Raw genomic sequence first — 23,405 nt, 5'->3', positions numbered from 1 at the left:
TTCAGGAATTATCTCCCCTATACAAGGGAATAATAATCCCTATTTGTCCAAATAAAATAAAATATTCACAAGCCATAGTTTTCTAGCAAATATCACATCCTTGCAAGGCAATGGAGAAGAATGAAACAATCATTGCTTTGGGAATCAGAAAGACTTAACATTTTATATCCTGTTTTATTACATAATAGTTCTGTGACCCTGGGCAGCTTGCTTCATCTCTTAGCCCTATTTTCTTCTTTGTAGACATTATATATACTTGCTGGGATTATTTGGTAAGGTCAAATGGGAAAATCACGTAAAGGGCCTAGCACCACGTCACTTTGTAGCTGCTCACGCTGGCCTTCATGTTAGTATATAATCGATCTCACTCTCAACAACCCTCACTTTCTCTACCTCCCACACGCTTCCAAACTTCATTTAACCCCTCTCTGCCATGACGTGTGGTGTTGTTTTCAGGTGTACGATACCGTTTCCAGGACAACACCACAACTGAGTCAACGACCTCAAGCAACTCATTTTGCTACTTTGACCTTACCTATCTCATCAGTAAAATGAACAGGTTGAGTTAGGTTAGCAGTGATGTCCCTACATGGCTGAGAATGTAATGAATTTTGTAGATGTCATAGGAGTGCATTCGATGCATGAAAGACCCCCATAGTTTCAAAGAACTACTGCCCCTGCAAAACAACTATTAAGTTAGTTAATACACAGTTACCCACTTTACTGGAGAAAAATATTAACACTTCATATTCTTACATTCAGAAATGACTCAAAGCATCAACTAATGAGTCACTGCTGAACCACTCCCTCTAACACCTCCCTAGGTGTTCCCTGGTTAGTGATTTCCTCTTCATAGCATCCAAACCAATTGTGCTTGGCTTGCATATTTATAAAGATGATGACTCCTTTAAATCCCTCAGGCTAGAACGCCATCAGATCACTTAAAATATGTATGTCATGAACAAAATCTTGCTGGGAATCTGTTGTGATTCCTTGCTGGATAGTTTTCTGTAAGAAACCTATCTCTTCTACTGTTATCCTAGTACGTATAGACTCAAAGGGAAACAAGACTAAAATAAACAATCTGATTATTTTAGCTGCTGGACTAGATCTATTTGATTAAGCCTAGAGGAAATGGAAGCATTTATAGGTCTCTTCACTCATTTCATCTGTCTTTTAGAAGAGTGTATGCAGATCATTTCCAGGGCATAGAAGAGAATCATTTTTGAAGTTATACAAGACTGACTCACTGTATTCTCTATTAAACAATTCCAAAATTGTCTCTCATTTTCTGAAGTACCATTATTACTGTCATCAGAGAATATAAAAACAGACCAATGTACTGGGTAATTTTCTTTCTAAATTTACAGGTTCGGAAGTATCAATATAAATGACCCTCCCTACAATTTCAACATGTTTTGTTTTGTTTTGTTTTGTTTTGTTTTTGATATCTATGTTAAAGGGCACTATTAAATCCAAGCTACTAATAATTGAAAAATGGTTAAAACCTTATTATTCTAGAACTGGGTATGAACGCTGCATTTTATACTGATCGTCTTATATATTTTCGCATTGCCAACATTTCAGTCATTTCACTGATGAGAAATGTGAAGTAACCAGAAGAGGAGAAACTACAGCTGGTAATTTTAATGTAGAGGGTCTAACATTTACCAAGCACATATTTTATGCTAACCCCTTATTATGAGAAGTTTAAATATTTTATCTCATTCCATGTTCACACCATCGTGAATTAGGCATTAGTTTCAGTTTGTAATGGACCAAGAAGCCAGTGCTTTGGAGTGATTTGAGAATATTATGTTAGAACATGTAGGCATTTGTACTAAAGACAGATGGATTCTTGTATTGGTTCTGTAGCTTGCCATTGGTGTGATTTTCAACACATGAAATTTTCTAAGCCTCAGTTTCCTTACCTGTGAAAGGTGATGACAGTAGTACCTGCCTGACACCCTAGTGTAAGGATTAAATGAAACAACGTGGGGACCCCTGGCTGGCTCAGCAGGTAAAACATGCAACTCTTGATCTCGGGTTGTGAGTTCAAGCTCCATGTTGAGTGTAAATATTATTGAAAAATAATAAAACCTTGAAATAAAAAAAAAAAAACAATGTGTAACCTAAAATCTGGTCCATAGAGAGAGCTGACATATTAGCTATTTTAATAATTATTATTGGTATTTGGGCACCTGAGTGGCTCAGTCGGTTAAGCATCAGACTTTTGGTTTTGGCTCAGCCCGCATCTCAGTTTCTGGGTTCAAGCACTGTAGCCATCTCTATGCTGTCAATGCAGAACCCACTTGGGATTCTTTCTCTGTCTCTCCCTCTGGCCCTCAAAATAAATAAACATTAAAAAAATAATTATTGATATTTAAGGTCAAGCAAATAGTAAGGGACTGACCGATCTCAAATCTGAATTTAAATGTTTAAGACTCTAAAATCTTTGGCAAAAGTGATAGTTATAATAAGCAAGAGTATAACAAATGGTCAGAATAAGTGTTTGTATTGATTCTTTGAGGATTGTAAATATTCTGCTTCTAATTACCTTGATTAATCATAAATTCACAGTATTTTTGTACCTTTCTCAGTGTTTCGCAAAAACATAATAAACATCATCATTTGATGTAATGTGTTTGGATAATTCCAATACCAGATATGTATTATATATATATATATATATATATATATATATATATATATATATATTTGTCTCCTTCCCTTAAATTTAGTAAATGATTCAGGTATACGTTCTTGGTTTATCAAAAAGCATTAGCAGTCTTCAGATTCATTTTGCAAAGTGAACAAAACTGAGAAATCAACCACCTAAATAATAGTGGTAATGTCAATAGTAACAATAGCTAATATATATAATATACAATACCAACTATGTCAGGCATAGCTTTCTAGTTACTTAACATATGCTAGTTTATTAATTCTCACAGCCTTCTTATGAGACAGTCTGTGAGAATAAACTGAGTTGAACTGTCTTACAGTTGAATAAACTGAGGCACAGAGAGGTGGAGTATCTTGCCAAAGGTTACAGAGTTACTAAGTGGAAGAATTGGGATCCACACCAAAACAACGTGGCTCTCGAGCTTGTGCTCTTATGCATTTAGCTATACAGTACACAAACTAAATAATTGCAAAAATTGTGTCTTTTTTTTCCCTGCAGGTATTTTGATATACTGAGTGATACCAGCCCCCAAGTGTCTTGTTATATTACAGCACCATCAAATGTTCTCCAGCATCTAGAATGCCGGATTATTAATAGCATGAGTTCTTTAGTAGTGAGTGATAATGAAGAGTTGGTCAGTAATGTCATCACTGTTGAGTGCTCAGATGTGGAAAAGGAAATTCCATTTCCAATATGCATTGCAATTCCATTTACTGCACGTTACAGGGGAAATTACAGAGACATCATGGTGAAAGTGTCTGACGTAAACCTTGGATCAAGTTACCTAACTCCAAATTCACTGGAAGGAATGAGAAGAAGTTACAAGGTTGGTAAACCATTGGCTATATCTACATTTGCTGTTTGACTCCTCTACTAAATATTAGTCAGGCTACCAGATTGTGTATAGATATAGATAGATTGTGTAATAAGTGGAAAGGCTGATTAGGTTAACACCAGTGAATTTTTTTTTGTTTATTTTTTGTTTATTTTTTTTGTTTTATTTTTTGTTTTTTTTTTGTTTTATTTTTTGCTATCTATAAAGATCAAAGAGCAGAAGTTATTGACCAAACTTAGGAATGAAGAACTTGTGTCTAGGACCCAGCAAATGTATTTTCACCTGGAAAACAATACCAAAATCATGGCTTACTCAGCTTCATGCCCTAGACTAGCATTAGACTAACATTTCTAATGTGATGGACCTCTGTCTAAATTTAAGAAGATTGGTATCCCCAGATAATACTAGTTTTATTTTTATCATTCATGAGTTGGGAAAATATGTTTAAAAAAATGAACAATTGTGTGTGTGTGTGCGCGCGCATGCCTGGCGATAGTTATTAAGTCTATAAATTGTGTTTTGTTTATACACAGAAGACAGTATATGTGGTGGTTAGGATGTGGGTTGTGGAGGAAGACTGGCTGGGTTTGCAGAAGGGGTCCTATACTTTCTTGCTGTGTTAGCGTGGGTAAATTATGTAACCTTGCCAAGACTCTATTTCTTTATCTGAAAATGAACACAATAATAGTGTCTACCTGATAGGGTCATAGGGATCAAATGAGTAAATGCACTTAAGATAAAAGTAGCCTATAAACATGTGTTAGGAGTTAATAAATTAGACTTTATTGTAATAACTCTGAACTTCTCTACTGTCACAAATTCTTGTTTTGAAGACAGAATATAACAATTGTTAAATTAGCATAAAGTTGACGGGAACTAAGGTTAAAGATTTTTCTGTGGGCCACCGAATTTACCATTAAACAAAATATTTTTCTTCTTAGCTTTAAGTAAGTCATCATTATTTGAAGACGAGGGCAAGGAATCAACGTTTAAAAATTCCACAAAACAAGAAATTCTTTATAATACATCTCTTCTTTTTCTGATTTGGGACTTTTCTGAGTTACAAACAAGGTTATACAGTAGAATATGAAAGCTAAGCTTGTTCTAATTATTTATTCCAATTCATGTCCCTGATACATTTTATATTTAGTCTAGGAAGACTGCATGTATAATAGTCTGATCAGCATTGCCCTTGATTGTGGCTTTTTCATCTTGACCAGTCTACATGACTGACATTATAAAAGCAAAAACTGTTGATAGTACATGTGACTTTCACAAAATGGGCAGGCAAGATGTTTAGTAAATGGATAATCAAAGCAAAAAGGAAACAAAATAAGAGGTCCATCCTCTACTAAAAATACAAAAGCATATGCTTTTTATAATTTTCCAAGGGTAGTTATCCCCATTCTTAGCTCAAAAATTTTAAACTCTGGAGTCCTTCCAAAATTTTATGTGGTTCATCCAACATTTAAGAATGCTAATTCTAGAGTCAGATAAACAAACCATCATCAGACTTCTGTTCATGGCAACTCCCATGCTTAAAAACACTTCTGGTTCCCAGCATCTGCCAAATGTGCAGAAAATGCACAGCCACCACCACCAGCTCTGGGAAGACTTTTGTTTCTTACTTCTCACCATTTTCCCTTCAGCCAATGAAGACCATTCATCTTGCCCTTAAGTTTCCCGATGACGGTTTCGTGACGTGATATTGTGAAATGTCTTCCTCAGTTTTTAAATGATAGATTATTTTCCATTGTGAGTGTCCCTGAAATGTTTGCTTATGTGTGTGTGTCTGCATATTATCCACTCATGCTGGGGTGGAGCCGGAATGGGGGGACACATGAATAGACCAAATTACCAATAGACCAATAGAGCCTTCCTCCTCATTTTAAGCTTTGGTGGTTACACGAATAGATCATTTTGCTTTCCTTCATGTGCTCAGTTCCCTTTTGTATGATAAAAAAAGCTTCAATATGTGACTGCATATATGCATTAAAAATGTAAATGTCAGTATATAAAAAATAAACACAAATGTCTCTTTCCAGTTTGTTTTTTTTTTTTTTTTTGTTCCCACTGCATGAAGGGGAAGAATAGAAAAAATGGCTTTGCTAAGAGATTGTGAGCTGTCAGAAGGAAGAATTTGCTGACGGTACAGGTGCTTTAGTGTTTGCATAAACTACCCAAATAATGAAATTTGGAATTTCCTAAAACAGTGTTGAATTTTCTGAATAAAGGCCAATATCTATTAATTTTTTTAAGTCTATTTCTTTATTTTGAGAGAGAGAGAAAGAGAGAGGAGAGAGAGAGAGAGAGAGAGAGAGAGAGAGAGAGAGAGAGAAAGAATACCAAGCAGGCTCTGGGCTGCCAGCGCAGAGCCCAGTGGGGGGCTCAAACCCACGAACCATGAAATAACATGAGCTGAAATCAAGAGTTGGATGCTTAACCAAATGAGCCAACCAGGTGCCCCTAAAGGCCAATATTTAAAGTTTATTCTGGTAAAGGAACATAGGATTCCACAAATAGTTAATATTTATGAAAACACTAAATGTGATTGTTCATTCACTATACATCTTGGGGGGGATTTAATTTAAATTTAAAAATATATTTATTTCTCTCTTTTCTACCACGTAGTCCAAATCTGAGAAACTAATATCGACTTCCACCTCATCTCATGAAATGACCAACCCTTTGGTGTTAATGAAATCTTTCTCAATTGTGAGAGATTATTACAGGGACAGCAGATAGACTTTTTCTTTTTTCTTTCTTTTTTTTTTTTTTTTTCACAGCAGAGTATGTACAGCAGATACTCCCTGAACAGTGCTGCATTAATGTCCTTTCATGTCCTCAATCCATACAGGGGACCTGTGCTGAAGTCAAAGTGTACAAGTTGGGTATCTTTTCTGTTGTGTCTTGTTTAAAGAAAGAGTCCTTCACAGTAACAAAGAAAGGCCATACTCTTAAGCCAAGCATGGATTCCCGAGTGTCCTTAAATTACCCTCCAGGAGTTTTTGGCTCATCAGTACTGGTACAATTAAAGGTAAATGCTAAAAACTGGTAAGTTTCTTCTCATAGATTTTGTGGGTCATCAAACATAGTCCCAAAAGGATAAAGAAGATACCACTATTTAATATAACAGTAAATGAATTCTTCTTATACTTTTCTTTTTTATCCTTTTTGTCTTTTATTTAAATTTTATTTATTAATTTATTTCAATAATAGAATTTAGTGATTCATCACTTAAATATAACACCCAGGGCTCATCCTAACAAATGCCCTCCTTAATGCCCATTACCCATTTATCCCATTGTCCTACTCAATACCCCTCCAGCAACCTTCAATTTGTTCTCTATATTTAAGAGTCTCTTATGGTTTTCCTCCCTCTCTTTTTATCTTATTTTTTCTTCCCTTCCCCTATGCTCATCTGTTTTGTTTATTAAATTCCACATGGTGGAATCATATGATATTTATCTTTCTCTGACTGACTTATGTTGCTTAGCATAATACACTCTAGTTCCATTCATGCTGCTGCAAATGGCAATATTTCATTCTTTTTGTTTGCCAAGTAATATTCACATATATATACATATATACACATATACATATGTATATATATATGAATGTGCCCCTTCAAATCAGCATTTTTGTATCCTTTGGATAAATACCTACTAGTTTAAGTGCTGGGTCATAGGGTAGTTCTATTTTTAATTTTTTGAGGAATCTCTATACTATTTTCCAGAGTGGCTGCACCAGTTTGCATTTCCACCATCAGTGCAAAAGTTTTCCCCTTTCTCCACATCCTAGTCAACATCTGTTGTTGCCTGAGTTGTTAATTTTAGCCATTCTGACAGGTGTGAGGTGGCATCGCATTGTGGTTTTGGTTTGTATTTCCCTGATATTGAGTGATGTTGAGCATCTTTTCATGTGTTTATTAGTCATCTGGATGTCTTCTTTCAAAAATTGTCTGTTCATGTTTTTGCCCATTTCTTCACTGGAGTATTTATTTTTTTGGGGTGTTGAGTTTGATAAGTTCTCTATAGATTTTGGATAGTAACCCTTTATCTGATATGTCATTTGCAAATATCTTCTCCCATTCTGTCAGTTGCCTTTTAGTTTTGTAGATTGTTTCCTTTGCTGTGCAGAAGCTTTTTATTTTGATGAGGTCCCAATAGTTTATTTTTGCTTCTAGTTTCCCTTGCCTCTGGAGACATGTCTACTAAGAAGTTGCTGTGGCTGAGGTTGTTGCCTGTTTTCTCCTGTAGGATTTTGATGGCTTCCTGTGTTACATTTAGCTCTTTCATCCATTTTGAGTTTATTTTGTGTATGGTGTAAGAAAGTGGTCCAGGTTTGTTTTTTTTTTAATGTTTGTTTGTTTGTTTATTGAGAGAGAAAGAGCATGAAAGGGATAGGGCAGAGAGAGAGGGAAATACGGAATCTCATGAAGGTTTCATGTTCAGCACAGAACCCAATGTAGGGCTTCAACTCACGAACTGTGAGATCATGACCTGAGCCAAAAGGAAGAGCTGGACGCTTAACCGACTGAGCCACCCAGATGCTCCTCTTATATTTTTAATGACCTAACATACAGTGTTATCAGTGATAAAGTGGGGATTTAGAGCATAATGAATCTCATTCCAAAGTACATCCCTGCTTTATTTGAAAGCTTTCTTAGCTGTGTGTGTGTGTGTGTGTGTGTGTGTGTGTGTCTTGATAATTATTAACAAAAACATATGTTGAGTATCTATGATAGAATTGATGCCAGAATTTGGGACATTCATATGATTCAAAATTTGCATCTGAGAGGATGGCAAAAAAAGAGGCTAACCAATTTAAATATTTATGATTATGAATATTTAGTTATATTTAATTATAAAACATCCCTTTTTGGGAATGAGGATTTAGTATATACAAACACCATTTGCAAAGTATACACAAGATATGATAGAGCATCAGTGCACATTTTAGAAGATACACTTTCTCAATATTTTCTGTTCTTCCAGTCTAGACTCTCCCCTCATGTTCTCCTGTTTCTCTCAGTTATCGTAAGTGGTTAACGGAGAAGAAAAAATAGGGGAAAAACCCATATTATGAACTATGTATTCATAAGTATTTTCCATAAACTTTGAAATTTTAGAATTATGCTAGCTATTTTTATTAGCCACTCTTGTGTGAGAGGAAACAAATATAGTCTTGTTTTTCTAGTTTCTAGTTTCTTGTTGATCTAACAGCAGTTTTAATTAGAAATTACGTAAAATGTCTATTTTGTTTTCTAGGTCATTTTGTTGCCTACAATGAGTGTTTCTCAGTTATTTATAACATTGGACAAGGAATCTAAATTCAGAAAGACTTTGTAAAAGGGGGGCCAAATGCTGTGTTTTTTAATAAATTAATTCAGTGTTGCTTCCAGTCAACAACACATAGAGAAATACATAAAACTAGATTCTGTCAAATTTTCAGAAAATTGGCTTAGAAATGTGCTGATACTTTGCATCTTTTGTTATCAAAATATAGGAATATATGCATTTTTCTCCTTGTTTAGGTCCAACCAGTTGACCCATCTTTGGTGGCATATTTAAAAACACAGCAAGATACTTCCTACCAGGTGATATCAACAAGCCCGCTGATCCACATGAAGCACCCTTTGGTACATCCTTTCCAGAAGCCAGTCACTGTATTCCTACCTTGTTCTCCACACCCTGATAAAAAAAATCTTGCATCTGAGATAGATCATAAAAGAATGGCTAGTGCTACTACAAAAAGGATCATACCACTGTACCTCAACCGGTGAGCTAAATCCTTGTATCTCTAACTGAGTTGATGATAAACAAAGAAATGTAAATAATTTAAAAATGTAATTTGATGTCATATATTTAAAAATCATTATTGAGGGGCGCCTGGGTGGCTCAGTCGGTTAAGCGTCCGACTTCGGCTCAGGTCACGATCTCGTGGTCCGTGAGTTCGAGCCCCGCGTCAGGCTCTGGGCTGATGGCTCAGAGCCTGGAGCCTGTTTCCGATTCTGTGTCTCCCTCTCTCTCTGCCCCTCCCCCGTTCATGCTCTGTCTCTCTCTGTCTCAAAAATAAATAAACGTTAAAAAAAAACCATTATTGAAATATCATGCAAGATTTTACTATAGATATAAAATATTATAGACCCATGAAAGGTAATGATTTTAGACCCACAAAAGGCCCCAATGTATGCTATGTGGTAGGGTAGACACAGAAGAGGTAAAATTAATCTTTGCTTTCAAAGAAATTATGACATGGTTAATTATAAAGAAGTGGTACAGTGATTTTAACTTCTATATTTAAGAGTGTGCTCTTAATGTAGGAAAAAGATTAACCTGAACTTTTCTAAAACAAAATTAAATTTGAGTTTGTATTCGCCATATCGGTGGAATACAGGTGGATAATCCCTTAATTTTTATGATTACGCAAAATCCCCACCAATGAGACAAATATACATATTGAGTTACTTGTCAGAAATGACATTGGAAATGAAATGCTAGCCTATTTCAGAAATGACATTGGAGATGAAATGCTAACAACAAATAGGTTACACAGATAATCCCGATCTTAATTCCTGTTCTTTCATTTAATGCTTATTTTTTCTTTTCTAATGAAAAATGTAGAAGGGGATGTTTCTGTTCTTCACTTCTGAAGGAAATATTTTTTTCTTTGAAAAATGAAAGGGAGAAACAACTTCAGAGACTTAATTGAAATACTATCTACTATTAATTGAGAATCTACTGTGTACCAGGTTTCCTGTGTATATGGTCTTATCCAGTTTCCCCCACCCCACTTTATCTCCATTTTATTAGTGAGAAGACTGAGACTCAGCGATATTAATAACATGTATAAGTCACTATACCTACCAAGTGACACAATCTTGGACACCCTTACATATCTCTAGATTTATTTATGACTCTATGTAGCCATCCTTTATTAAGTTTGAAACTGCAAGGCTGGAAATTGAGATGTGGATTATTTGTCCTTTCCCACAATGTTTGCGATTTAGGGCAATAGTAGAATATTAGGTTGAGGCTGGGAGAGGAAATTAAACTTTCCCTTGTGTTAGATTTAAGTGAGAGAACATAAAAATATAGACATGATCCAGTTATATATACTTTTGCTACTTGGGATGGAGATCTATTTATCTGTCTATCTATCTATCTATCTATTTGTCTGTCTATCTATCTATCCAACCATCCATCCATCCATCCATTCATTTATATCTATATAGATATATAATCTTCCAAATGGCAGTTTAGTTAATCCATGTTCCTGTGTACCAATGTAAAGTCAGATTTAAAACCAGAAATATCCTGAAGCTTCAAATTTAAAATGTACCAGTCTAATAGATTAAAGACATGCTATTTTAAATATCCCCTGAGATACATATATATTTTTTATTTGTTTTTATTAATTTTTTAAACATTTATTCATTTTTGAGAGACAGAGAGAGACAGAGCATGAGTGGGGGAGGGGGCAGAGAGAGAGGGAGACACAGAATCCAAAGCAGGCTCCAGACTCTAAGCTGTCGGCACAGAGTCCAATGTGGAGCTCGAACTCACTTACCATGAGGTTATGAAGTGAGCTGAAGTTGGATGCTTAACTGACTGAGCCATCCGGGTGCCCCCATACATAGTTTTAAAGATAAGAACTTAATCCTAAGAATGGATTCTTACCAGTAACCTGTTGCTGGAACCTAGTATTTCTACTATGTATAGAGGGTGGATGGCAAAGGATTAATAAAAATAATTTGTGACTGATATGTATTTTCCATCATAAAACAAAGCAGCTTCATTTGCAATAAATATGATAGAAAAATAATTAGCTTGTCCCTGATGGTCTAATCCCCTAGTCTGAGAAATAGAAATTTATCCCTGTAACACACAGATACCATTTTTGGATCTGATTAGATCAGTGTTCCTTTGCCCCTCTTTTGCTATATTTGCACATGCCTCAGAAATGACAGAGCAGAATGCAAAGACAAATTGGAAGCAGCATACTGCATTGTCAAAAATGAAATTCCCACAGGTATAGAGATAAGAGCAGAGGCGAGAGGAGCCCCAGTAGAACTCATGCTGAGGGTGGCACATTTTCATACACTTAATTGATTCGAAACATTTGAAATCCAGTTTTTTTCAGGTAGAAGATTACACAGGGGTACTCCAGATAAATTATACTCAGGAAAAACTATTAGACACTGAAAATTGATTTATAAATTATACACATGGATCTGCTTTCCAGATCTGAGAAAGAGATTCAAGTGGCTACCAAAGCGAGTGGACAAATATTCATTCAAGATTAAGGGAAAAAATACAAAATCCTACATGATTTCCTAAGGAAAAAATTGTAATATTAATCAAAAAGATTTGAAAAGCGGAATAAAAACACCAAAGAACATACTATGGAAATAAAGAAAGAGAGCATCATTCTGACATTTCACAGTAACTTGAATAATGAGAATCACAGTTACCTGCAGAGTATTTTAGAAATCTGTTTTGTAAGTGTAGTATGATCCAGTAAGCAAAATTTCTGAGAAACGGAAAGCCATCAGGATAGACTAGAAAAAGACAAGAGGACAACAGGATAAGATACAAAGATAACAAGCAGAGATGAAAAGGGACCAGTGTTTGATAAGGAGTCATTTGAAGTGATGTCACCTAATAATTACAGGTATCATCAAAGGAGCAACCAAAACAACCATAAAAGAAGCAATAATCAAAGGCATAGTTGAATTTGATTTTCTGACGTTGATTAAAGCCTTGACTTAGAAAGTGCTGATTGATTACTAGACACAATTTATGAAAAAAAAAAAACCCATACTTAGGCATAACATGGAAGATTTGAAATGCACATTTAAATAAAACATAATTCTTTAACAATCTGTTTAGCAGAAGCAGATTAAGTAAAAAGGAATAAAATCAGTCTTGCCTCAATCTCATTCATAAAAGTACAAAGCAAAAAGTAAAAAGGAAAAGTTTATATGGCAAAAGGATAACAGAAGGAAAACAAGAAAACAGCATGGTGATATTAAAGAGAAAAGATGATATAAATAAAATCATCAGTTATATTAAACAAATATAAATGGAGTAAACATAATTTATACTGTTGTTCATCTTACACAAACCTTTAATATTTTTTAAAAGCTTCTATGCTGTATTTGAGATGATTTCCTCATGTATTTTACCTTTTTTATATTTTGCTATTATTTATTTATTTATTAAAGTAAATTAGGTTTTCTTTTTTATTTTTTTCAGAGAGAGAGAGAGCAAGTGGGAGAGAGGAGTAGAGAGAGAAAGGGGGGAGAGAGGGGCAATGGGAGAGAGAGAGAGATAGAGAGAGAGAGAGAGAATCTTAAGAGAGAAAGAGAGATCCTGGGATCATGACCTGAGCCAAACTCAAGAGTCAGACACTCAACTGACTGAGCCAACCAGGCACCCTTACATTTTTACTGTTGTTTTTTTTTTTTTAAATCAGTAGTTTCAACTGTTCATTTCAATCATTGTAACTCTCATTTCTAAAAAAAGAAAAAAAAAGATATCGATATATTTTAAAAATCTTTTGTTCTAAGATGCTGTTTTTTCACTATGCTTTCTAATTCTTTCGTTACCCCCTTAATCATTGTAAACATACTCATTTTACAGTTTTATTGAGATTATTCTATCACCTACCTATTAGCATGATGTTTAAGATTATCTATTAGCCTGGTGTAATCTAGTACCTTGTCTATATGCTAATTCTGTCCTTAGAAATTCATTTCCAAGTATTGATTATGATTTTTAGATCAACTTTTCTTTTCCCCCTCCCTCCTGCCAGAGCAGCTTTGTGTGTTTGTTGCTTTCTTGAGCCAATATTCAAAGAGATTTTGGTTGTTTTTATTGTTTCTCATTTTACGGCCAGTGCTGCCCTTTTGGGATTCCAGTTTTATGACTGAGTTAGTTCCAGCTAATAGCTAGAGGCTGTATCTGATGTACCCGGTAATATATTAAGCTCCAGCCCCCACACACCTGGTGCGTATGCACAGTTAGTGGGGCAGGGTGTGCGTGTGGAGGAGACTGATGAGGGTGGGAGCTTCCATAGAACCAGTTGGTCATGTTCTGTGGGGAGAGAAGAGAATTCCAACTTTTTGAAGTGTGTTTGTTTGTTTGTTTCCAGATCTAAGGGATTTTTTTTTCCAGCTTTTGAGTTCCTCTACTTTCCTGTGTGTGTGTGTGTGTGTGTGTGTGTGAGAGAGAGAGAGAGGCAGAGAGACAGAGACAGAGAGAGAGACAGAGATTTTGTCCAGCATTCCTGTGTAGTGGGAAGATGGCCATTTGTCATCAATTCAGTTGGCCAAAGTACTAATTTCTTTTTTTTCCCTCCATCTCTTTGCTCTAGTGTATGGTCTTTCTGCTAGAAAATTCTTTTTCTGTCATGTTTAGGTGAAGAACTCTGGTTTATTCTGTAAGTAGTAGCTTAACTGTGTCCATATCTGTCAAGACATTCTAAGATCTCTAGGAGGGATTGATTTTTCCTCTCTTTGCGTCAGCCACGTTCTTTGCGCACATCCTATGTCATACTATAGTATCATTCTCCTTTCCATTAATCATCACTCAGCATAAGCATAACATTGTAGGTGTTAAAAAAAGTTGTGTGAGTTAAATAAATTAATGAATAAATTTATGGAAATGTAAATAGTATTAGTAATCCTATGCTTTTTAACAACACTGAATTAGTGTTTTATACTATGCTGTTGCTATTAGTGCTAGATATGGTAGATGCATTTCTCTCTCCAGTGGAGCATATTAAACAATAAAATGAGAACCTGTGTCAACTATTTGTTTAACATTCTTTCATGTGCTTGCTTTGGCAGCACATATACTAACATTCTTACATCAAAGGGTGAAAACAGTTGAACATTTTCTATGGAAATAGGAACACAGTGAAGCACTCCATGCTTCATAAAATAAAAAAAATGGTAAAAACTAGGTGAGGCCAAAACATGGTCTAAATACGAAGAATTAGCGGTCTTTATTACATTACATTCCTCTATGTCTGAATGGTTTCTGGGGAAAAGATGAGAGTCATTTAATTATGAACCAGAAAAGATTTCCTAACAGTGGTGAAAGGTGAAATTAATTTGTTAAATAAAAACTTATTCCATATTATATAAGAAATACTTTAGAGAGTCAGATGGGTAAATATTTTTGCTCATGAAAAATACTATTTCTACATATTGCCATTGGTTTTAAGATTATTATGTTCAAATGTAATATGTGAGTCTTATATGACAATATCTGTAAAATATATGCATCATATGGGATGATAATAAAATGAACACGTTGGTAAAACTACCACATAACTTAAGAAATCAAAAAGAAACCATCACAGAAGAACAGAATTGGAAGACTGACACTACGTGACTTCAAGACTTACTACAAAACCACAGTATCAACAGTGTAGTATTGGTGAAAGAATAGGCAAATAGACCAGTGGAACAGAATAGAGAGCCCAGAAATAGATCTACATAAATATAGTCAATGGATTTTTGACAAAGAAGAAAAGGCAATGCAATGCAATAAAGACAGACTTTTCAACAAATAGTGCTGGAACAAGTAGAGGTCCACATTAAAAAAAAAAAATGTAGACAACACTTATGCCTTTCACAAATTAACCCAAATTGGATTATAGGCATAAATGTAAAATGAAAAGTTACAAAACTCCTAGAAGGTGTTTTCACCTAATTGCACCTAATAGGTGAAAATCTAGATGACCTCGTGTATGGCAATGACTTTTAGATACAACACTAAAGGCACAATCCACATTAGAAATAATTGATATGCTGGACTTCATAAAATTAAAACCTTCTGCTCTGGGAAAGAGAATATTAAGAGAATAAGAAGATGAGCCCCAGAGTAGGAGAAAATATTTACAAAAGGTACATCTGATAAAGAAATGTTATCCAAAATACACAAAGAACTCTTAAAACTTAGCAATAAGAAACAAAAAACTTGATTAAAAAATGGGCCAAAGACCTTAACAGAGACCTTAGCAAAGAAGATGTATGATTGGCAAATAAGAATCTGAAAAGATGCTCCACAGCATATGTCATCACTGAGATACAAATTAAAACAAAAATCATACAAATACACATCTATTACGATGGCCAAAATCCAGAACACTTACAACCTTAAATGCTGGTGAGGATGTGAAGAAGCAGGAATTCTTATTCATTGTTTGTGGGAATGCAAAATGGTACAGCTATTTTGGGAAACTTGTGGTTTCTTACAAAACTAAACATACTCTTATCATACTATCCAGCAATAGCACTTCTTGATATTTATTGAAAGGAGTTGAAAACACGTCCACACAAACACCTGCATATGGATGTTATATAAGATTTATTCTCAACTGTCAAAACTTGGAAGCAATCAAGATGTCAAGAATGGATGAATAACATCCATACAATAGAAAATTACTCAGTGCCAAAAAGAAATGAGCTATCAAACCAAAAATACATGGAGGAATCTTAAATGCATATTGCTAAGTGAAAGAAAACAATCTGAAAAGGCTACCTACTGTATGATATATACTGTATAACATTCTGGAAAAGGCAAAACTATGAAGACAGTAAAAACGTCAGTGGTTGCCAGACATTGGAGTGAAGGAGGGACAAATAGGCAGAATATAGAGGGTTTTTATAGTGGTGAAAATACTTTGTATGATACTATTATGATGGCTACATGTCATTCTACATTTGTTCAAACCTACATAATGTACAACACAGAGTTAACTCTAATATAAACTATGGTCTTTGGGTGATCATGATATATCAATGTAGGTCCACCAATTGTAACAAAGGTACCACTTTGATGGGGGATATTGATAATGGAGGAGGCTATGCATATGTGGAAACAGGAGGTAAATGGCAAACCTGTGCATCTTCCTCTCAATTTTGCTGTGAACCTAAAACTGCTATAGAAAGAAAGAAGAAAGAAAGAAAGAAAGAAAGAAAGAAAGAAAGAAAGAAAGAAAGAAAGAAAGAAAGAAGAAAGAAAGAAAGGAAAGAAAGAAAGAAAGAAAGAAAGAAAGAAAGAAAGAAAGAAAGAAAGAGAAAGAAAGAGAGAAAGAAAGAAAGAAACTATCCTTGAAAAGTTTCCAGTAATGCCTATTTCTACTTGTAGAACCTTGGGATATAACTTCTTTTCTTCAAAGTTTATTTATTTATTTTGAAAGAGAGAGAGAGCACAAGCAGGGGAGGGGCAGAGAGAGAGAAGAAAGAGAGAGAATCCTAAGCTGACAGTGCAGAGCCCCACACAGGGCTTAAACTCACGAACCTTGAGATCATGACCTGAGCTGAAATCAAGAGTCCAACGCTTAACTGACTGAGCCACCTGGGTGCCCCTAGACAGATAGATCTTTTTTATCTTGGAAAAAATCTTCTGAGTGTCTTTCAGTGGTGTGGCATTAAGGCATTTATCTCAGAACAACATACCAGGGCACTGTTAGACCTGAGAAAGGCAGCTTGGAGTGGACATCTGTTGCTTTGTCTACCCAGCCACTTTAATTTTTGGAAATTGTACCACAAATTATGGAAAGTGTTCTTTCCATCCATGTGGATCTAATGGTAGTTTCCATGTTTTTTAATGTCCTTGTTAAATATAATTGAGCACTTGACCCAAAATGGGCCAATTATAATTGCCCCAATGCCTGGAATTTTGGGTACGGAAAAAGTTTCATCTCAAGAAAAAAGCAAAATCAGTAATTCTTGAATAAACAAATTTATTTAATGAAGATTATATTTTATGGAACTCTTAGTACATCAGAATTTTCTGTGGACTGTGATCAAATGCTAGCCATTGCTAGACAATAGGAGATGTGAAAGTTTGCTAATAGCATATATAAAAGGAAGAGTTTATTTGCAGAGTTGTCAAGAACAGCTGGGATAGATAAGGATGCTAGCAAATCATTTAATTTCAAGAGGAGGTATAATCTATTATCATATTAAAGTCTAAATGTGAGATTATGGATGCGTTAACTATACGGTAATAATCATTTTGTAACATATCCATGTATTAAACCATTACATTTTACACCTTAAACTTACACAATGTTATATGTCATGAAATCTAAATTTGATCTTTATATCATTGAGGACTCTTTTGATTTTGAGTGTCAGAAAAGCAAGCCCAAAGTTTTAAGGAAAAAGGAATTCTTTGGTTCATGTAAACAAAAAGTCTGGGGATATATTTATCTTTATATACTTCTTCAACCAGAAAGAACCTAGTCTCTCTCTTCTCTTTCTGCCCTCCTCTGTGCCGATTCCATTCTTTGACATGCTTGTCCCTCATGCTGGCAAGACAGTTCCATCTTGCTATTCCAAGTTCAGTAGAAGGTGAAGCTCCCCATGGATATGCATAAAGGCCCTGAGAGTTATTCTCACCCTAAATCAGTTACAAACCCATCACTGAACAGATCACCAGGACTGGGAGGAAGATGCACTCTACAGGGTAGGCTAGGCTAACAAAAACTTGAATTCACCCAGGGCTGATGACAACAATCCATATCTCACACATGCTGTGTTGTCCTCAAAGGCAGGCTGTCTCTTGGTTATCCTCACTCCAGTACCCAGGCTGAAAGGCAACCACTTTCTGGCTGCTGTCATGGGTAGCAGAAGAAAAAGCTTTGAGTAGATGCACATGAGCAATTAAATGCTTGGTCTCCAAGTGACATTCACTGTTTATTAACTAGAACTAGTCATATGGCCCCCACTCAATCACTGGAGAAAGGAAGTGCGATCCTATCACGTGCTCAGAAATCAGAAAAAATGGGATTTTTTTTTTTTAAAGCAAACTTTGTTAATGAATGCCAAATGCACTATATGCCTCAGGTTTTAGACCCACCTGGACGGGAGAGTAGGGTTCAGTTCTGCTACTGCTGAGAACCTGTAGGTCCCCAGAAATGTTTAGAACACTGGGAGAAAAAAGTTAGGAGTTGTCATCAGAAAAAAAAAAAAAAAAAAAAAATCAATCATGCATTTAATTAAGTAATTTTCTAGTAAATGACCAGAGTTTTGGATTCAGTTTCAGTGTATTTTCCTGTGTTAATAAATTATTAACTTCCGGCGTGCCTGGGTGGCTCAGTTGGTTGGTTAGGCTTCCTATTGTTGCTTTCTCATGGTTCCTGAGATCAGCTCTCCCCTCCCCCCATCGGGCTCTGTGCTGATAGAGCAGAGCCTGCTTGGGATTCTGTCTCTCTCCTTCTCTCTGACCCTAACCCACTTGTGCTGTCTCTGTCTCTCTCAAAATAAAATAAATAAATCTTTAAAAACTCCATAAAAAATAATTAACTTCCAAGTGTTACAAAATTTACTCTATTTGTGGTTTTAAACCAAAAGCCAAAAACTAAATGTTATTTCTTCCCCTATTCTCCATATTTTAAACTGGCTGATTCCCTGAAGGAATCAATAGAATCTAAAAATTTCAGAGTAGACATTTTAAATCAAGTTTAGTTCCTAATTTATGGCTTATTGGACAGCTCAACCTGTAAAAACTAAGGTGGTTTTAGAGCCATAACTAATCGTATTCACAAATAAGGATGTGGGATTCACACTTGGGTCTTCATTCTTAGTAACTAGCTAACATGGTTTTTACCCCTTGTGACTTGTACTATCATTAGACCTTCCCCCCCGAACCCCCCCCCACGATGTTCAGTATCAAGAACTTTTCTTCCTTTCTGAGGAACAGGTATCCATTTATGAATTCAAGAAAAGAGTTTATTGTCAGGCTATTCCATCTCTAGGACTACATGGATTCTTTCATTTTGATTTCTCTCCTTTTGTCTCTTAGCATCTCCTCTATTTTTTTTTTCGTTTATTAATATTCTCTGTGCTAATTATTTTTATAGCCCAGGGTGCCGTAGCTAAATGACAGCAGTGACAAGTTATAATCTCTGGTCCTCTTAGTCAAGTTCCGAAGAAAAAAGATAAAATTTGCTGAGTGTTGAAACTTGGTCTACTGTGAGTAAATTCAGCTCTGGTTGGTGGAAGGTATCACATGGTACATTCAAATGCAGGTTGAAAAGGAGGGGGGACTGTGCAAGAAAGCTAATGGGCTATGTCTGCTGTAGGAATTAGGATAAAAATATTAATTCAATTGATGTAGATACTATTTAACTCTATGATGTAGATACTATTGTTACTCTCATACTATAAATAAGGAAACTGAAACAGAGAGATCAAATAACATGCCCATTGGTCATATAGTTAATAAGATTCAGATCCACCCAGGATTTGAAAGTAGAAAGTCTTGCTCCAGAATCTGTGGTCTTACCTGTTAGGTGCCCCCACTACTCTTGGCTCCCCTGAAGCATCTGGGTTTTCACCAGTGACTTTATTAATGTTTTTGGGGTGTTCCCTAAACTCTCTTGCAAGTAATAAAATGCTTCTCATTTTCCAAAGTTCACGTCAAATATTAACATTTTCACTTTGCAAGCTTCCCTGAGCACCTTCCTTCTGTTTTCTAAACGACCTTGTGCATTCCCTTAATTATCACACCGATCACCTTGCCCCATATTTGGGTAATACTATAATACTGTACTCTTCAGGAGAGTAAGGGCTATATGTTTCTTATCTTTGTGTTCCCGGTGCATAGAGGAATTATTGGCCCATAGAATACATTTAATGTACTGTTATTGGATTATTTGCTTACTGAAAGAATTAATGCATTAAATAAGATTCATGCTACACAAATTTTACCAGTTTCTCCTCTCCTACCATTGTACAGGACAAAAAGCACTTCCATGAGGAAACCTGGGAACAATGGCTGTGAATCTTTGAAATTACTGGGATTCAGAAGTGGAGACAGTGGTTGGTTTGGGCTTGATAATGTTGTAGTGAGAACCATGCAGAGTGGCTTGATATCATTTGAATTGCGCGAACATTTAGAGAGGTAATACAATACCTGTAAACAATACAAGTTGACGGTATTATATCCTGATGAATTATAAGTGATGCTTACTGAAATGAAATTATAGGATTAGGTTTTTATGCCTCATATAGGAATATAAATAGTTCTTCAGGGTGTGCTGAAAACACAAACCAGAATTGATATGAATATGCTATCTATAATTTCATTCATGATAGTTTAATAAGTGCTTTTGGAAATCACTCATAACTTAGATTTATTTTTAGAGACTTCCTTTAACTCCAAAATAGTTTTAAAACAGCACTTTTATTTATGAAATTCCATGAAGACAGTAATTAACTGTTCATACTATGCTAATCTCATAAGCATGTATATGTAAACTGAATTTGTTATTTCCGTGCCCTTATTTTGCCTTCCTCATTTCCATGTTTTCTAGACAGCTAATTATGAGAAGAGTTTTAGACAGTTTTAAGGCTCATGAGGAGCAGACACTCATAAAGAGAAGGCAATCATGTGTCTAAAGATAGCTTTTATTTCAAAATGGAAGATCTTACCACTACAGTTGTCTCGGGTCAGAAGCAGAGTTTAATATGAGGATTTATTGATTTATTGAGAGGAACTCTTAGGTGAATCCTGTAAGGGAATGAAAGAAATGAGTAAGGCAAGGGAATAAGCTGAGAAAACCTATGGTTTCAGCAGAAGTTTACCTCAGCCTGGTACCTCCGGGAAGCTCAGGAGTGTGAGTACCAAGGAGGCTGGTATACACCCCTGCATCAGTGAGTCCTTGTCTGTGGGTGCAGGGATTCTCTGGCTGAGGGCGATCATGTAAGGCAATTTTTGTGGAGAAGAGTTGGGGGATGTGTGTGAGGCGGTAAGGATCCAGCCCAGAGAGGGATGTCTATATTAGTCTGCCAGGCTGCCATAATAAAGTCCCACAAACCAGGTGGCTTAAACAACAGAAATGTATTGTCTCATAGCTCTGGAGGCTAAAACTCCAAGATCAAGATGTCAGCAAGATTCATTCCTTCTGAGGACTGTGAGGGAAGGATCTGTTCCAGGCTTCTCTTCTTGGCTTGAAAGTGTCCATTTCTATGTTCACTTGACATTCTCCATGTATGCACATTTCTGTACCCAAAGTTCCCCTTTTTATGACACCAGTCATATTGGATTAGTGTATATCTAATGCCCTCACATTAACTGGATTACACCTGTCAAGACCCCATGTTGAAATAAGGTCACATTCTGAGGTACTGGGGATTAGGCCTCCAACATTTAAATTTGGGTAGAGTGGACAAGACTCATCTCACAACAGGTCTATTCATAACGATTCTGACACCACAGTGACAGAGAAAATATTTTAATCTCTACTTAATTATGACATCTATTCTTTATCCTGTTGGTAGTAAATGAATTATCTTGATTATCTTTCTCTTCTATAGTTGGAAATTATAACCCTTGGTGATGCTAGTTAAAATACAATTTAAAATATGCTGCCATATTTAGAGCTGATCTGACCCTGGGGGATTTCTTGGTGAACATCTGTTTAGAACTTGGTTTGGTTTGAATGGTTTCCTGACTGCCAGGAGGTTCATTAAAGTCATTCAGGAATCTAACTAGTTGGTTATTAGAACGCTTGATTTTATTTTTTTTTAATTTTTAATTCTTCTAATGTTTACTTATTTTTGAGAGAGAGAGAGAGAGTGAGACAGAGCGCAAGCAGGGGAGGGGCAGAGAGAGATAGAGACAGATTCTGAAGCGGGCTCCAGGCTCTGAGCTGTCAGCACAGAGGCTGATGCAGGACTCGAACCCACAAACTGCAAGATCATGACCTGAGCCGAAGTCAGACACTCAACCGATTGAGTTACCCAGGGGCCCCATGATGTTTTTTGTTTTTTAACGAAAGCTTGGATGATAATGGGTGTTATTTCTTATCAGTGATACTTTTGAGATTGTATGCTTCCCTCACGTCATGCCTCTTTGCTCCCGCGCAGATTTATTGTGCTACACCTTTCTTCCGTTGTGGAAAATAGCCTCTTGGTTTCTTTTGTGAAAGCTCTAGAAGAAGCTATGCTCAGCACCACTGCCTGTGTTGTACTCTGTCACCAGAAAGACAATCCACATAAAGTAGTCATTCTAGTGGTTCCTTCTAAAGATTTAAACCAGGTGCTTCGGAACTTGCGCTTGGAATCGTTCAGTGGCCCTCCAGAGTCTTCACGCGGCTTCCAAGTCAAAGAAGGAGAACAAATTCTTTTAAGATTTACTGGAAATATATTTGCTTCAAGTAAGTACAAAGACACCTTTTTGTATGCTCTATGGGCTAGCAGCCACAAGCTTCTGAAGGCCTTCGTTAAACTTGTATCACCAAGGAAAACTTCAGAGAACTGAGGGGAGGCTTATGAAAAGTAGGGAAAGAAAAAAGACTTATTTGCTTTTTGCTTCAATCTCTTTCTTCCCTTATTAGGGATGCATCTTCCCTTACAGACTGACTCTAGAAGGTGACACTCTTCTAGAAACAGTCTTCTCCGTGAATACTCTTGAATCCGAGCGAGGATCATCTCTTTCATACACCCTTGCAATTGCCTCCTAAACGCTCCTCTGTCTCCACTAAGAGCCATGTGAAGTCTATTTCTACACAGGAACAATAGTGATCCTTTAAAAATATAAATCATGCCTTATTGCCCTCCCCCCACATCAAGCACTTGACAATTATCTCTTATTCTACTTAACACAATATCCAAACTCTTTCTTATGTCCTACAAAGAATCTAATCTGGGATCAGCGGACTGATCACGACTCCCAAGAGATGTGTATCTAGAACTATATTCCAGTATGATTGTCTTATTTATACTTCCACGCATTTTATTTTATGTATTTAAAAGTCCACTCTGAGAAACAATTGATAGGTTTCACCAAACTCCAAAAGGGTTCATGGCACAACAGTGGCTAAGAACCTCTGAGGTAGATGACGTACCTTGCT

At 36.0% G+C, this 23,405-nt stretch overlaps 1 protein-coding gene across 1 annotated transcript in view; it reads left to right on the top strand.

The window, feature by feature from the left end:
* The window catches only part of DTHD1 (death domain containing 1), a 65,480-nt gene that overhangs the window by 4,103 nt on the left and 37,972 nt on the right, over positions 1 to 23,405 (top strand). The window contains exons 3-7 of the mRNA XM_058722885.1: positions 3,185 to 3,512; positions 6,379 to 6,558; positions 9,058 to 9,302; positions 20,288 to 20,452; positions 22,420 to 22,709. Of these exons, the coding sequence (XP_058578868.1) occupies positions 3,185 to 3,512; positions 6,379 to 6,558; positions 9,058 to 9,302; positions 20,288 to 20,452; positions 22,420 to 22,709 (1,208 nt within the window). The remainder of the gene's footprint in view (positions 1 to 3,184; positions 3,513 to 6,378; positions 6,559 to 9,057; positions 9,303 to 20,287; positions 20,453 to 22,419; positions 22,710 to 23,405) is intronic.

This window comes from Neofelis nebulosa, chromosome 3 (assembly GCF_028018385.1).
Source record: "Neofelis nebulosa isolate mNeoNeb1 chromosome 3, mNeoNeb1.pri, whole genome shotgun sequence".
Lineage (NCBI taxonomy): Eukaryota > Metazoa > Chordata > Mammalia > Carnivora > Felidae > Neofelis > Neofelis nebulosa.
Note: the sequence above shows the minus strand (reverse complement) of the source record. Positions and strands in the feature narration are given on the sequence as shown.